The sequence below is a fragment of the Sminthopsis crassicaudata genome, chromosome 5 (genome assembly GCF_048593235.1).
Source record: "Sminthopsis crassicaudata isolate SCR6 chromosome 5, ASM4859323v1, whole genome shotgun sequence".
NCBI lineage: Eukaryota > Metazoa > Chordata > Mammalia > Dasyuromorphia > Dasyuridae > Sminthopsis > Sminthopsis crassicaudata.
Window position 1 is genome coordinate 220,078,680 of NC_133621.1, and position 16,688 is coordinate 220,095,367.

The 16,688-nt window shown below is 35.2% G+C and overlaps 2 protein-coding genes and 1 pseudogene across 2 annotated transcripts in view; 1 reads left to right on the forward strand and 2 right to left on the reverse strand.

The window, feature by feature from the left end:
- Window positions 1-16,241, forward strand: part of LOC141542762 (olfactory receptor 6C2-like) — a 113,967-nt gene extending 97,726 nt beyond the window's left edge. Inside the window, exons 3-10 of the mRNA XM_074267347.1 lie at window positions 2,288-2,577; window positions 4,876-5,301; window positions 5,775-5,852; window positions 8,113-8,238; window positions 9,181-9,234; window positions 13,134-13,254; window positions 14,852-14,932; window positions 15,278-16,241. Coding sequence (XP_074123448.1) covers window positions 15,303-16,241 — 939 coding nt within the window. The 5' untranslated portion in view covers window positions 2,288-2,577; window positions 4,876-5,301; window positions 5,775-5,852; ... (3 more) ...; window positions 14,852-14,932; window positions 15,278-15,302. The remainder of the gene's footprint in view (window positions 1-2,287; window positions 2,578-4,875; window positions 5,302-5,774; window positions 5,853-8,112; window positions 8,239-9,180; window positions 9,235-13,133; window positions 13,255-14,851; window positions 14,933-15,277) is intronic.
- On the reverse strand, window positions 1,671-2,974 carry CLPTM1 (CLPTM1 regulator of GABA type A receptor forward trafficking). The gene is given in 7 exon segments (XM_074269610.1): window positions 1,671-1,843; window positions 1,846-1,898; window positions 1,900-1,973; window positions 1,976-2,505; window positions 2,508-2,807; window positions 2,810-2,833; window positions 2,836-2,974. Coding segments are annotated over 7 exon segments (1,293 nt in total).
- On the reverse strand, window positions 4,804-5,741 carry LOC141542763 (olfactory receptor 6C2-like; annotated as a pseudogene).
- Window positions 16,242-16,688: the final 447 nt, after the last annotated feature.

Genomic DNA, 16,688 nt, shown 5'->3' on the forward strand with positions numbered 1-16,688 from the left:
ACTTTATATACTTTATAGTGAATTGGAAAGCAATTTCCTTTTTCATCATTGTTTTGGATTTTGTCATCATATATAATGTTAATGATTTTGCAGGATTTATTTTGCAGTCTTCAACTTTCCTGAAGATATTAATTGCTCTAATTTGCATCTGTGCTGATTCCCTAAGCATTTTCTAAGTAAAACATTATATTAGCCTTTTGCCTTTACAGCTTTAATTTTTCTCTTGCTTCAGTGCTATTGTTAGCATTTTCAGAACTATATCAAGTAATCATAAGGAATGAGCATCCCATCTTGTATTCCTAGTTCAAATCCAATTTGGTTATGATGAATGATTTCTTGAATAAGTTACTCTAGTATGGTATGATTTTATTTATAATTTTTGAATCGATATTCATTAATAATATTGAGGTATACTTTTCCTGTGCTTTATTCTCTATGGTTCAAGTATTAGGGCTATAATCTAAATCTGTAGGGATGCATTCTCAATTTGTGAGAATACTCTATGGATTACTGGCAGTAATTGTTGTCTAAAATTGTAATAGACTTCTTCGAATCAGGACTAGATATTTTTCAGTTTGTTAATTCCTTTATTGATAGTTGCATTTCATCTTCTGAGATTTACTTGACACCACTATTTAATTTTCTGTTAGTTTGAACGTGATTTTTGAAGGTCTTTCTATTTCTTTTGTGTTGTAAAGTAAAAAAATTTCTGGATTTGTTGTGATTTCACTTTTTTTTTTAATTTGCTATTTTGTTAATTTGATATTCTGACATTCTTTGTATAATATTTACTAAAGGTTTAAAATCCCAAAGCACTAGATTTTAAATTCCTTGATTAGTTGTTTTTTAAAATTTCTAACTTATCTATTTGCTCCTCTAATTTTTAGTATTCTTCCTTTGTATTTTTTAAGATTATTTGTTGAATTTCTCATTTAAAATGTATATTTAGTTTGTCAGTATTAATCTTTTATGGTTTAAAAAATATGTATTTGGATGGATTCCCCCCCAAGAACTATTTTAGTTGCAGACCAGAAATTTTGGTATGTTGTTACCTCATTATTAATTTCTTTCGCAAAATTATGATATTTATGACTTGCTCTTTGATTCAGTATTTAAGATTACATGGTTAAGTACTCATTTGGTCTGTTTTTTATGATTGCTCAACTGATTATTAATTTTATTGCATTGTGGTCTGTAAAGGATATATGTATTATTTTTGTCTTTTTGTATTTTGGTTCCTAATATTATGATTAATTAAAAAACCCAACAATTTAATGCGGTGTTGAGAAATATGTATATTTGGTAGCAATTCCATATATTACACTCTAAGTCTTATAATTTTCTTTTCTTTCTTCTTTTTTTTTAAGTTAAACACCCACATATGAATTTATTAAATCCAAAGTCTATGTTGAGGGAGAAGGGACATGGGAAGGAATATGAGATGGATGTGGGTTCGCAGGAAAACTCTGAGGCCTCAGCCCCCTTCCATTTCACCTCCTCACTATGAAGCAATGGCTTATAATTACAGATGGTTTTGAAACTGATGTAAGGACAGACAGACAGACAGGGTCATCCCTGCTTGTGCTCAACCTCAACTTTCTCCCTCTCCCCCATCACAATGGGGACATATTCCTGATCCCTCCCTATCTGTGCTGGGTAGGGGGATGGGGTCACAGTGAGCTGGGGTAGGAGATGGGAAGCATGTCAATGGCCTTCTTACCAGGAGTAAGAAGCCAATCCTTCTTGTTCTCAGCTGGCTTGGGGGCAGGCCTCTGGTCCTGGCCAAGGAGGGGACCATCCCCACTGGTTGTTGCTGGCTTCATCAGGGCTGCCTCCATTGTCTATGGGGATTCAGGTCAAACTCATTCACCTGTGTGGGAGCTACCTGGTATATCCACCACTAAAGATGGATGAAGAAGACCAATATGGTACATTGTGGGCATCTTGATGACAAAGACAAACAAGTTATTGATATGAAAGCACTGAGGATTTTATAAATTAGCATGCAGCAGGGTAGATGGGCCACAGACTTGAGCTGATAATTGATAAAGAGCTGGGATGTCATGAGGAAGCCAAAGCTCAGCAGGAAGCATAGATCATGCTAAGATCACTACCAACCTTTGTGCTCCATGTACAGGACTCTATGCACAGCATATCAACCCAGCAAGGGGAACAGGATCTATGACAAGTATAGAACATCATATCACCATAAATTTTGGCTTTGGATACCAGCCACCTTGTTCTCTTGGTCCAACTGGACATCCATGACCTTAGTTGTCTTCTACAGGTCAATCAGGATGCCAGTGAAGAAAATGACCTGGACCAGAAAGTTTTTATCATTGTCAAAGATATAGAGAAGGAGCAGGAGGGACTGGAACACACCAAAGAAGACTGAGCTGATGGAGTGGCCCTCCAGGGACTAATGGCTGTTCCAGAACAGGATGTCATTCTTGAATGCCAGGAACTCAAAGATGCTGTGGATGATGGAGATGATGATGGTGAGGTCAGGATGTAAGGGTTCATCTCCAGGAGGGCCACCTTGACAAAATCTTGCTCCTTGTCCAACTACTCATACAGGTACTCACCCAGGGAGTTCCAGGGGAGAGGGGTGGCAATGATCTGGATTGTGTAGAGCTGCCAGCGCCAAAGGGACAGGGGACAGAAGGAGAGGCACAGTGGCAGGTTGGCCAGTATGTTGTTGATGGGGTAGTAGTCTCTCTGCAGGTTCCAGTGGTCATTGAAGTAGATGATGGGGTAGTTATCCCCAGTGACTGCATTGAACTGCACTTACTGGTGCAGTGGTGGCCCTTCTCCCAGGGCACGTGGTCATTTTGAGGTTCAGATGTCAATGAAATATGACCTCCACTGGGCCAAAGTCTTCTGCTCACTTAATCATCTCTGCATCTGTTTCCCTTTTGCCTGTCAACAGGTCCTTGGTCTTCTAAAGTTGTCATTGTTTATACTTATTGATCATTCTCATACCTTTGAGAATGAGGGGCGAGGCACTTGTTACAAAGTGGTGGATTTTTTATTTTTGTTTGTCTGATAGTATTATTATGACTTCTGATTTTGGGGACTTACCTAATGTATAGTAAAATTTGTTTCCAGTCTCTTATTTTTATTCTATGTTTGTTTTTATTTTGTAAATTGTTTCTTATAAGCAAAAAAGTGAGCTCTTTGAAAAGTACATTTTTATCACTTTTATCTTTTACTGTATTGTTTAATCAATTCATTTTTAAAGTTACGAGAATTGTTTATATTTTCTCCATTTGCCCCTAATATTGTACTTTTATTCATATTTGCAATTTTCTCTTTTAATCTATAAATGCAGTCCTAAATCTCTTCTATATTTTAGCTTAATCTTTAGGGCAGCCCTATGTCAACTAGCTTTTTTCTCCTCACTTTCCTCCTTCCACAATTGTCCTTCCATTTGTTATGCTTTCCCCTAGTTTTACTTAACTTCCTATCACTTTTGTCCTTGATTTTATCCTGTTATTAATTTTTTCCCCTCTTTCTACTGGCAGCCTCAGACATTTGTATTGGCTGCTATAAAAAAGTTAAAGAACAATTATATATGATGTTTTAAAGGATGTCCTTTATTTCACAACACAGAAAATACAAGCAGAAAACACTAATCCTGTGTCAATAAGAAGGCAAGTTAGTTCTTCTGACCACACTACTACCCCTAGGAAGTTGTAGTTGAATTATCTAGAGAAATGAATTTTCATTTTTCAGAGAGCAGAAAAGTCATAAAATTACAGAATTATAGTATCACAGTGAAAGGAACATTATAGACCATTTAATCCTCTTCCCTTATTCCATTTTGTAGATAGTTAAGGTTCCTAAAGATGGAAAACAGAGATTGCTAGAAAGTGAACTCCCCCTCCATAGAACCTTTATAGAATGTATTAATTTCCAGTGAATGAATGAATGAAAAAGCATTTAGCAAACACCTAGTCTATACCAAGTACTGTGCTTAAAAGTTGAGACACAAAAATATACAAAATACACAACATAAAATAGGATAATCTCAGATCTGAAGGAAGTAATATTGAACAAAGGCAAATTACAAATGGGAGTGGTGGCCAGGGAGGGATGTTTTGATATGAAAAGTCAAAAGGATAATTATAGAAACCATAAAGGAATAGCTTTTTCAATGGCAATATCAAAATTGGCTAGATTATATTTCTTGTTATGAGCAGTGAGAGATTGCATAATCCAGAAAAGATAAACACTAGATTTGCAGGCAGAGTCCCTGAGCTTGGAAACTTTCCTCTTATGCCTTGTATAAAATTGGACAGGTTATTAAAAAAACTTCTGGGCCTTGGTGTCTTTATTTATAAAATGAGAAGGTTGGACTATATGGGCTTTAAGATCCCTTCTGGTGACTTGTCAGTGATGTAGAAATGGAAAATCCTTTTCCAACCACTCTTATCTGTCTGAGAGTTTCAGTGAGTAGTCCCTGGGTTAGGAAAGAAGTTGGATTGAGCAATAGGGACTGGAAAAGTGAATGAAATGCCAGAAAGCATTATAAATTCTTACAAAAATGGAGGGAAGACATTTTAATATACATTCATAATATATTTCCCCATTTTCACATGTGTGTGGATATGATTTTATATACATGGGAGTATATTTACATATGTTTTTTTACTATATGAGGAAATGGTCTGTGTTAAGATTAAACTATAGCCTAAAGATAAGCTGATTTACAAGAAAAATTACCCAAGATTTCAGAATCCTCAACAGTTTTTTTTTTAAACACTTGGCATACTGAATTTTAGTTTTATAATATGGCATCTTTTATTGTTTTATGAGAATTTCAATCTTTTTGACTGAGTTTTTAAAGGCTTGTATGACTTATTTGTTTCTCAGGGCATAAATAAAGGGATTCATCACTGGAGCAACAGAGGTCATGAGAACTGACACTGCCTTGTTCAAATCCACTTTTTCATTTCCTGAAGATTTGACATACATGAAGATGCAGCTTCCATATGAGATAGAGACAACAATCATGTGGGATGAACAAGTAGAAAATGCCTTTTTTCTTTGCTGGGCAGAGGGGAATTTCAGAATAGTTCTAACAATGGAGACATAAGACAGAACCACTAAGAGTAACGTAATAATGAGTGTTAATATAGCATCAACCAAAGCTATCTTTTCTATGAAATGTGTGTCTGTACATGAAATCTCTAGAACAGGAAATGCATCACAGTCAAAATGATCAATGACATTAGAATCACAGAAGTCCAACTGGAGGCCCAGGCTAAGAGGTGGGAGAATGATCATCAGTCCAGCCAGGTAAGAACCCATCAGGAGCTGGTTACAGACTTTGCTATTCATGATAGTTGTGTAATGCAGAAGCTTGCAGATGGCCACATAGCGATCATAGGACATGGTGGCCAGAAGAAAGAATTCTGCTGCCCCAAGAAAATTAAGAATAAAAAGTTGTATGGCACAGGCACTATAAGAAATTGTATTGTCCCCAGTTGATATACTGTAGAAGTATCTGGGGATACAAGAAGTTGTGAGTGAGATTTCTAATACAGAAAATTTCTGAGAAAAAAGTACATGGGAATTTTTAAATGGGCAACCACCAAGGTGAGGGTGATGATGGTCAGGTTCCCAATGATACACAACATGTAGTTGAGAAATAGAAAGATAAAACGTAAAACTTGTAACTGTGGATCATCTGTCAGTCCCCTCAAGATGAATATTGTAATCCCAGAGTGATTTTTCATTCCTGACTTCTGAATTTTTATGAACCTGCACAGAAAAAAAGAGGAAGAATTTGGATCTAGGGAATAGGTTGGAGAGAAAGTAATGAAAGCAATGAAAATTAGAGGAAGAAGGTAAGCAAGTAACTTACACTTGCCCAGAGTTTCTGCCCATAACAATTGCTTCAATGTCTCAATATGCTTTGCTCTCAAATATGGCCCCTTGTCAAAATCTTTTATTTCATCCTTTTCACAGAGCCTTTTATCTTTTCTTTCCTTAGCACAGCCTATAGCACTGGATATGGAGTCAAGAGATCTAATTTCATATGTCTCAGTTTTTCAGAACTCAACTTTTCTTTTATGTTAAATGGGGGTTTCTAATACTTGCGGCACTTACCACCTGCTGCTGAAAACAAAACACTTTTTAAATTTTAATATGAATTATGCTGATTTTTATTATTATTTTGTGGTAATTGGTATTCCTTCATCTGATCCCCACATCATGCCTTTGCTTTTATATCTATTATTTCTCATATCTGTTATTTTTCTTAATATATTTTTCTAGGAGACTCCCTCAAGGCAGAGTTAGGAACATCTGACTTCGGAAAGTAAGGAGGGTTGGCCATGAGAAATATTGTGCAGAAGATGAAAATTGTCTTTGGAGTCCTCCTGTTACCCTTTCCATGTACTTCCCCTACTAGTTATTTTTCCAAATTCTTTTGTGACTTAGGCCACCTGAGTTTTCCCTCTTTCTGTCAAAGATTTCAAGATCTCTGTGAATCTCTGTCCAATATCTTCTGAGATGAGTTTTAATATGGAAATACTTGCTCTTAAGGAGCTGCCAGAAGACCTGCTTTTGACTGCTCCTTAAAAATTGTGTCATGTAAACTATTTTATATCTCAGGGTTTCAGTTTCATTATCTCTAAAATGGGGTGATTATTCTCTAGAAGATCTTTAAGATTCTTTATGTCTACAATCCTTAAACCTTTGATAAATGGATTAACAATGAGGTTTGAATAGCTAATATTGTTTTCTCCCAAGGAATATTTTTGTTTTAATTGGTGAATGACTTGTTATTTTTGTGGAAAGTACTTCAATTCTTTCTCTTAGTACTAAAAAGCTTCTCAGAAAGTTTCCTATTGTAATGATTCAAGTAACTTGTTATGTTTTTCTGTTTTCTGTCTTTGTATCTATGTCTGTCTGTCTCTGTCATGAGATAATTTTTCAGATAGAAAAGTTGCAATTGGTCATATTTCTGTGGAATTGAACAATAACCTCTTAAAGCAAGGATTTTTAATTTTTTTTTTGTTTGGTAGCAAACAACAGCATTGGCAACATTGTGAAACAAACCTATACTTCTCAGAGTAATAGTTTAAGTGCACAAAATGAAATACGTAGAGTTACAAAAAAAATTCTGTTGAAATATGGTTTTAAAATATTACAAAAAATAAATTCATGGAAAATAGCTTAAGAACCACTCTGTTAAAGCATTATCCCTGTCAGGGGTCCATGATTTTTAAATAAGAGATTTTCATCATGAAATGAATTTAACTTCAATTGTAGAATTTCTGTAACGGGCCATTTGAGAGTGGTATCTTCCCTAAGAGGGACTTCTCCACCCCCTTCAGATGGCAGAAGGGCACACATAATCTAGTCTCAACCAAAACTGACACTATAATAATCTAGTGTGATAAGAGTGTGAAGTTTCAATGTTATTCTAATAAAAAAATGACATCTCAGAAATGGTTATTGATTCTCTCCCTGAAATAACCAATGCAATATTATAAGTTTTTGATGTCTGAACTGGATAAATCTGTCCACTATAATTTTTATAGGGGAAATAATGAAAAGCAAATGTAATCTTCATGGAAATAAAATGAGAAAATTCACAATGTGAAAAATCTTCTCATACTTACATTTGTGCTTCATAGATAGTACAAGTGGTTAGAATAACTCCAGAGATCCTTGGTAGGGCTCACAGAGGAACAGCAGTACAAACAAGTGGCAGGAGCATAATGAAGCTATTTCCTAGGTCATGATATATCTTTTGGAATGCTTAGCCTATTAACTGAATTTATCAGTATATTTGCAATGAGTTCCAAGGAAGCTCATCTAGACTTGAATTCCAGTTGTTACTTATATTCTCTGAGACCTTGATAACCCTAAATCAAAGTTTCCTCACCTTTAAATAAGGAAGTTGGATCAGATAATCTCTAATATTTGTTGTAGCTTTAATTCAAAGATTCTAATTCTATGCATATTTTTGGTCATACTCTTATTCCTAGAATGTTATATTCACAAATAGTTCTGGCTGATTCTCATATTCCAGGATATTTTATGCTTTAGGGACATTTTTTGTTTCCTAAATAATTACAAAATGATTTTGTATCACAGATCTGTTCTCATGTTAAATGCCCAAAGTCTTGCCATGCAGCTAAAAGGAAGCTTAGACTCCTGGAAAAGAAATGCAATGTTTAGACTTGACTGTGGATTTCAGAGGAAAAAGCCTGACATACCTAGGTAAGGAGATGTGCTTTCCTTCTAAATTTTATTTGCTCTATCTATTGAAGGTGTTTGGGGAAATCAATGAGAGAACAAACAAAAGTTTCCTTGGGGAATAAGGTTCAAAAGTACTAATGAATCTACTATATTATCAGCATTAAATTAAAAAACACATTAAAAAGCAGCTATGGGGCCTGTATTCACAAAGACAGGAAGGTGTCATCACCACTTAAATACAGTATTCAAAAGGTGAGGATCCTGAAAAGAACAGGTCTCTGGTATGTCCATGTTCCTGTCCATATCATTTAAGGCACCCGTGTTAAGTACAAAAGGGACAGTCAAAACCAGATAACAATGTAATTGGGAAATTTTTAACAAGATTAATAAAAATACAGCAAAATACAGATATATTGTATAATTAAATCAATATGTTGTCCCATTTGGATCATTATATAGAGATTAATGTTCCCCTTTTCTTCTTGAGTTTGAGACCACTGATGTACGGAATCATTTTGAAGTCAATTCAGAAGAAAATCTTTAGGGTTTTCTCTGGAGAGGTCAAATGCCAAAGGAACCCCAATCATCTTATATCCTAGGGAATACAGAGGTGTTCTATTCCTTCTTTCACTCTTTCTCTGCTAAATGTAATTCCATGGTGCTACATTTATATTTCAACTGATTTGTAATCACACGCCTTGGTTACTTTTTCCACCAATGCAGCCTGTGACTTCTATGCCTTCTTATTCTGTGGGAATCTTGTCCTGGGTCTCCCATGGGTAATTCAGAGATGAATATATTTATGCAGAAATATTAAAAATTAGTGTTCTACTCTTAGCCTCTATTCTTTCTTGTTGTTCAGCTGGTTTTCAGTCATATATAACTCTTTGTGATCCCATTTGGGGTTTTCTTATTGAAGATACTAGAATGATTTGCCATTTTCTCCTTCAACTCATTTTACAGATGAGGAAACTGAAGCAAACTCGGTTAGATGACTTGTCCAGGTTCACACAGTCGGTAAGTGCCTGATGCCAGATTTGAATTTGGGAAGATGAGTCTTCCTAATTTTAGGCCTGATACTCTAACCATTTTATCATCTATCTGCCTTCTAGCCTTTAATCTAAAGGAATCCAGTTCTATTTCCAGACAGCTCTATTTATTAAAATAATAAAGAGTTAATTTTTCATTATAAACTTATGTGTTTTATAATTTGGTATTCATGTAATGAAGTTGACCCTTGAAAGCCTAAGAGTTCTAGAAAAGGATATTATGATGAGGTACTAAACTAGATTCTTAAACATTATTGTTTATACTATGGTCCCTTTTGGCAGGTGACATCTATGAACCTCTTCTAAGAATCATATTTTCAAATAAAATAAAGTATATAGAATTATAAAAAACAAATTATGTTGATGAGGGAAAGGAAAGGGGGAACCCTGTTTTCGGTGCAAAGATCCCATGAGGCGTAGTGTCCCTGTAAATGAATTTACAGGCCCGAAAACCTAGATTGATAAAAAAAATTTATTGTAGAAATTTGGAAGTAAAATTCAGTTACAAAGACGCCAGGGCCAGAAGTGGCCGCTGGGCGGGCAGGAACCCTTACATGGCCTGAAGGATACCATGTGTTGGGGGGAAGGGCTCCTGCAAAGAGAGAGCTCCGGCTCTGCTCTTTTATACCTAGAAGGGGTTTTGTGGGCGGTACCTCAAGTTCTTGGCGGGCTTTTCAGTTAGCTCAGATCCAGTGGGGGCTGGGAGAAGCTGAGCTGAGAGTGGGGGGCTGGGCCCCGATATTCAAAAGGGTACTTTTGATCAGGATTTGTGAATCAAGGTCAGCCATGGGGGTTGGGCAATCAGAAAGGAATCTTAAAGGGACCTCAACCTCTATCAATATTAAATATTGTTTATTTATCATTTACAAATAATTCTTTAGATATCAGATCAAGAGTTATTGTGTTAAACTGTGAAAATGAAGCCATACCAAGTACTTCTGTTTTGCAATGCTAAATGAGGTTTCCTGGAGAAACTGGAAAATGGTATAGAAATAACAATGATTGACCAAGTCTCTTGAGTCTCCTTAAAAGTTTATCCAAATAGAATTAGATGAAAAAAGAGGAAGCACCTCTTGATGAGTTCAGTAGAAGATGAACAAAACTGGAGAAGAGCTGACTGTATGAAACTCAAAAACTGAAGTCAGGCAAAAGCAGGCATTGTAAAAAAAAAGAAATAATGGATGGTAGCAGAATTGGCCAGATTTTGTTTCTGTTTTCCCCATCCAAGAATCCCATATTTTCTTTTTTCATTTGAGCTCTTTTATGGAAACCTGAGGTCTTCATTTTTGTTGAAGGATATTAATTGTCTCAAGTAGTATCTTTGCTGATTCTTACAGATATTACAAGTATACCATTGTATTATGATCAGATAGAGCTAGTGTTATTTTTTCTTGATCTAACTTTATACTTTTAATTTCTTTCTCTTGTCAATAACACTAGCAGCATTATTGCTAGCATTCCTAGAACTATATAAAATAGTAATAGAAAGCCTGAGAGTCAAGATGACCAAGTAAAAAGTAAATCATTGTAATTTTCCCATATTCACTCCCAAACAACTGTAAAATACTGTCCTCAAACAAATCCTGGAACAACAGAACCAGCAAAAGACAGAGTGAAACTAATCTTGGAGCCCAAGAAACCTAGAAGATCAGTGGGAAAAATACATCTCACCTGACTAAAGGGGAGCGCAGAGCTTTCCAGCAAGTCCCAATTCAGCAAATTGGCAGTAGGTCCTGAACCCCAGTGTAGTGAATAAGGCAAATTCTACTATCAGGACTCTCTATAGCCCTCAATATAGCCAGGGCAATGGGCAGACTTAAGCTCTGAGAATTATCATGTGCTTCAGTAGATTTCCATATGCTTCAGCATAATCATGAGCAGATAGCTAGCTTCTAGTAGCCACACCACCACTTATTCAATGTAGCCCTGACAAAATGCAGAAACACCTTACTAACCTCAGTATATCCTGATACCATTTCTAGGCCTCTAGCTGAGTACCAGATAAGCTAACAGAGCCCTTAGACTTCCAGCAACACCAGCCATTCCATTCCATTCTGATTATTATACTGATTATTAATTCATTGTGAACAAGGCTTAGACAATTCCACTTAATCTATAAATCAAAAATATTTCAACTAAGTGTGACATGAAACCACTAGGAATTGTTATAAATTTGGTTATACCCTATGTGGCTTAAACAAATGAGCAAACTACTTCCTTTCAAAATAGTGTATGGAGGGCTGAGTTGTAATTTAGGTATTTGAACCTAGAAGTAGGATTAAGTTTTCAGGGAAAGGTATGATATGGGGTATGATGTTTTGATATAATGATTATGAAAGTATTATTAAAAGGAAGACAATAGGATTGATGTAATAGTTAATGGGTACACTAAACAAGTAATGTATTATATAATCAAGGAATAAGGACATGTTAAACAATGATTTAAATAAGGATCTCCCATTTGTTATTCATTCTCCATGTAGGTTCTAAAGAAATATTCTTATAGAACAAATCTATGTCATTATTCTGTCTGAATGAGGCTGAAGATTTATATTAACAGACAATATTAGACTTCCAGTAAGAAACTCTAGAATATCACAATGGTTCCTTCAACAGATTTATATCAATACAAAATAGATGAACCTAATAATCCACCTGGAACTAAAACAATATACTTAACCATCTATTGCCTAGGTTATTATATCCTAAGGAATGGAAGACCCACACATTGAATCTATAAGTGAATTTGCATTAGTTAGGTTTTACAGATTTACAATGAGCTGAGCCAAAAATTGAATGGAATGAAAATAGAAAGATAACATGTGTTTGAATGTCTCCTGTTGGTTTTTTAACTGCTATCAATCTTTATAGCCAAGCATAGTACATTCTTGTAGAACTCCACGATGTATCAAAAATAAAATATATGGGCAAACCAAAGAATAATGAGGAAAAAAGATGAGGTTAAAGTAGATGTAAGGTAAGAAGCAGTATGCAAGACAGGACTGAGGAAATAAATGGCCAAAAAAGGAAGTGGCATTGTCATGTAGTGTCACAGGTGATCAGTCTAAATGTTGCACTGATCCCCCTGAAATATTAAAAAGCGGAAGTCCCAAGGAACCCCCCATAGAATTTCTCCCCTGTTAAGTATCACAGCCTTCCTTTAGGTCATGTAAGTGAATAAAATAAAGTAAATAAAAGTAATAGGGGCCTTTTCTATTGTAAGACTCTCAGTATTTGAGTACTCATCTTTTTTTCTTGGGCACTATTTCTAATTCTGTGATGGCACCTTCTTTTCTCTGTGGACATAGTTCCCATAGCTGTTTTTCTAACATTAAAAAAATTAATGTTGATTATATAGTAAATTCGTTAATTATTTTGAACTTCAGTCCCAAAGGAATCTATTATTTGTTCTCCCATTTGATTACCAAACACCTTTAAAAGACTGAGTGGATAAAAAAAAGTAGGAAGAAAAACCTTTCTCCTTACTCAGAACTGTCAGACTGTTTCCTGTAAAACTTTACAAAAACAGATGTGTGTATATTGCTTTCTATTCCCAGAATCCTAGATTCCTTTTAGTTCTAGGGCAAGATTTCTAAGTTTTAGTCAGAAGTTAGGAGATAGAATGGTGGCCTAGTACCACTAAGTAGCTTTGGAGATGGAAATCAATCACAGAAATACTTTTAAATTTGAGATTCTAGAAACCAGATTTAGGGTGTGTCCTCATATATCCAAAGAATTGGGATCTTGAAGTAAGATTATAAGCAATGGCTATAATTTAATTCTAGTTGAGCTTCCTAGGGACTCAGTGTGATTTTCCTGACAGACTTAATTCATAGGTTAACCATTCCATGGGATGTTTTGATTTAGGCAATAGTTCACAATGTTTCTGCCACCTGCCTGTACTGCCTGTCCTGTCACCTACCTGTATGTGATCAAGTGTCTTTGGGGTTATTCTATCCACTGATCTCTATGAATCACTGTCAGAAAAGTAAGTATGAAAATAGCTTTCATATCACACATTTTCTTATTTTGTTTCTATGAAGATCCTATTTGCTTGTCTATTTCCTCCATACAAGAGCATAGTGATCAATCAGTCTACTCCAAATGTAAAAAAAAAAAGTTAAATTAGGAAAAACCCTCAAAAATCCCTGATGAAATTACTTTAAAAATTTCAGAGACAGAACCAATAGTTATATATGAGATGTCCCAACTTTTAGAAAATGAGTATTTGCTTACATTTTACATTCTTGTCCTAGTGAGGTCATGAGTATAACTTTAGGAAGAGTGTATTATGTGTTCCCTTATGTGATCTGCAGAAAATTGGGAAAACACCTCTTAGGAAAGAAACCATTCATAAATACTGCCAGAATCCCACAGTTGTAAGGTAATTCCATTTTGGGATGAAAAAAGCAAGAAAAAAGCATAGAACTTTGAGGTTAATCCTATATGATGGGATTTTTAAAGTGAATGTCAATTAAGAAAAAAATATTTTGATTATTTTGATAATTTGATAATTTTGATAATTATTTCAATACTAAAATTTAATTGTCTGTGCAGTCATATGTATTTAAAAACATTACTCTGAGATGGATTCACCAAACTTCCAAAGGTATACAAGACACAAAGATTTTGAGAACTCCTACTTTGAAGCAAATTACACAACAAAATGAACTCATTGTAAAACTTGTGTTTGAGGAAAAAAGAACTAATGTGACTATTCAAGAGAGGGAAAAATGGAAACATAATAAGTGACTTAAATCACAAAAGCAAGACACTTTATGAAAATATATTCAGTATACCATAAAATAACTCAACACATTCATGTGTTGAGAGAAAGAGTTCCAGCATCTTCCATGAAGATTATCATGTCATTCACAAGCCAACATAAAAATATCCCTAGAAAGAACCCACTATTCAGCTATTCAGATCTTATTGTCAGTTCACTTGTCAAAGGATTAAAGGGTTTAATGTTAGAAAGGAATTTAGGAATCATTTAGAGAACAATCACCCCATTTAATAGACAAAGAAACTGAGACTGTTCCAGATACAATGCCTTGTATAAGGTAATAATTTTTAAGGAGCAGAGACTGATTTTGAAACAGTTTTCTGGTTTGTAATGGAGATCTTTCCAGAAATTTTAGCTCCCAGAGAGTAGATTCTTGCAGAAATTCAGCTTCCAAAAATTTTATCAGAAAAATTGGGCAAAGGTCTTTCTACATCCAAGATCTTTTGAGGCCTAGGACAGAAAGGAGAAAACCTCAGGAGATTGAAAGAATTGGAAACATGAAACAACAGTGAAATGTACATGGAGAGGGAAGCAGAAGCATACCAAAGACAATCTGTTTCTTCTGCACAATATTTCTCATGTGGCCAGCCCTGCTTATCCTCTGAAATCAGATGTTCCTAACTCTTCCTTGAAGTAGTCTCCTAGAAAAAGATAACTGGGGAAAATAAATACTGGAGAGCATAGATGGATAGGCAAAGTCGAGATGTGGGAAGCAGAAGAGGGAATTCCAATTAGCATTGAATCATAATTAAAATAAGCATGGCTAACATACAAAATTCAGTGTGTACTTTCTTCACAGCAGGGTGAGGCAGTAAGTCTTGAAAATACTTCGTTTAGCAGAAGAGGAGTTGAATGACTTCCACTTGCCACATAGCTACAGGTATTACATAAATGTTAGCTATTGTTTTTTAATTATTATAATAATAATTATAATATGGTTATAATAATTATAACCATTATTCATTATTATCCTGATTCCATGTTCAGTGCTTTAGAATGTCAAGGAAAAAAAGACTGAAGGAAGGGCTTTGTGTGAATATGGATAACATAGAAAATTTTGACAGAAGACCATATAAGGGAGTGCAAAATATATTAATTCCCAAGAGATATTGAAAGGTTGGCAGAGAGATTTGCTAGAAGGGTAGAAATTACTTATGTTTCTTTTCTCACCACCTCCCATCACTATCCTCATTTTGTGGCCAACATTCTTCTTTTTCATGTGCAGATCCATCAGAATTCAGAAATAAGGAATGAGAAATCACACAGGAATAACTTTATTCATCCTGCGGGGACTGACAGATGACCCACAACTGCAGGTTTTGCTTTTTATATTTCTGTTCCTCAATTATATGTTGAGTATAATTGGGAACCTGACTATCATCACTCTCACCTTGGTGGATCCTCACCTAAAAACTCCTATGTATTTTTTCCTTAGAAACTTTTCCTTCTTAGAAGTCTCATTCACAACTTCTTGTATTCCCAGATACCTCTACAGCATATCAACTGGGGACAACACAATTTCTTATAATGCTTGTGCCATGCAACTATTTTCTGTAATTTTTCTTGGAGCAGCAGAGTTCTTCCTTTTAGCTACCATGTCCTATGACCGTTATGTGGCCATTTGTAAACCTTTACATTATACTACTATCATGAATAACAAAGTGTGTAATCAGCTCCTGCTGAGTTCTTGGCTGTCTGGATTAATGATTATTCTCCCTCCACTAAGCTTGGGTCTCCAATTGGATTTCTGTGACTCAAATATTATTGACCATTTTGCCTGTGATGCATTTCCTGTGCTAGAGATTTCATGCACAGATACAAAGTTCATAGAGAAGATAGCTTTGATTGACGCAATATTAACACTCATCATCACCTTACTGTTTGTGATTTGGTCTTATGCCTCCATTGTCAGAACTATTCTGAAATTCCCCTCTGCCCAGCAAAGGCAAAAGGCCTTTTCCACTTGTTCATCCCACATGATTGTTGTCTCTATCTCTTATGGAAGCTGCATCTTCATGTATGTCAAATCTTCTGCAAATGAAATGGTTGCTTTGAACAAGGTGGTATCAGTTCTCATGACATCTGTTGCCCCTGTGATGAACCCCTTTATTTATACTTTGAGAAATAAACAGGTCAAACAAGCCTTTAAGGAATTAGTTAAAAAGATTGCAATTTTCATAAAGCACTAAAAGATGGAAGATTGTCAAATGTCAAAAGAAAGGTGGCCTATTATTCTACAACTCATTGTAATTTTTCTTGCTTATTATCCTTTGCTATAATCAGCAAAGTTTAATTTTATGCTAACTCATTTTGCTGTTCAGGCAGTAGCCTCCTTCTCCCCTGCTGATAATATAGGGAGTTATGCAGTCTATATAGGACTTTGATAAAAATCCCAAATATGTCATTCTTTTGGAGGATCTTTACTACCTACAAAATGGAAATGGGTGGACTAACTGGCTTATAATGTTTCTTCCACTTCTTAACCTATGAAGCTTCAAATCTATTATTTTGTACCTGTTTCTGCAGGGATATAGTATTATTTGAAGAATGAGACTTTATCCTTCCATATATCTTAAATCCATTTCCTTTACCTGAGAAAAGTAGAGTGGACATGAGAATTATCTTGCTTTTTTATT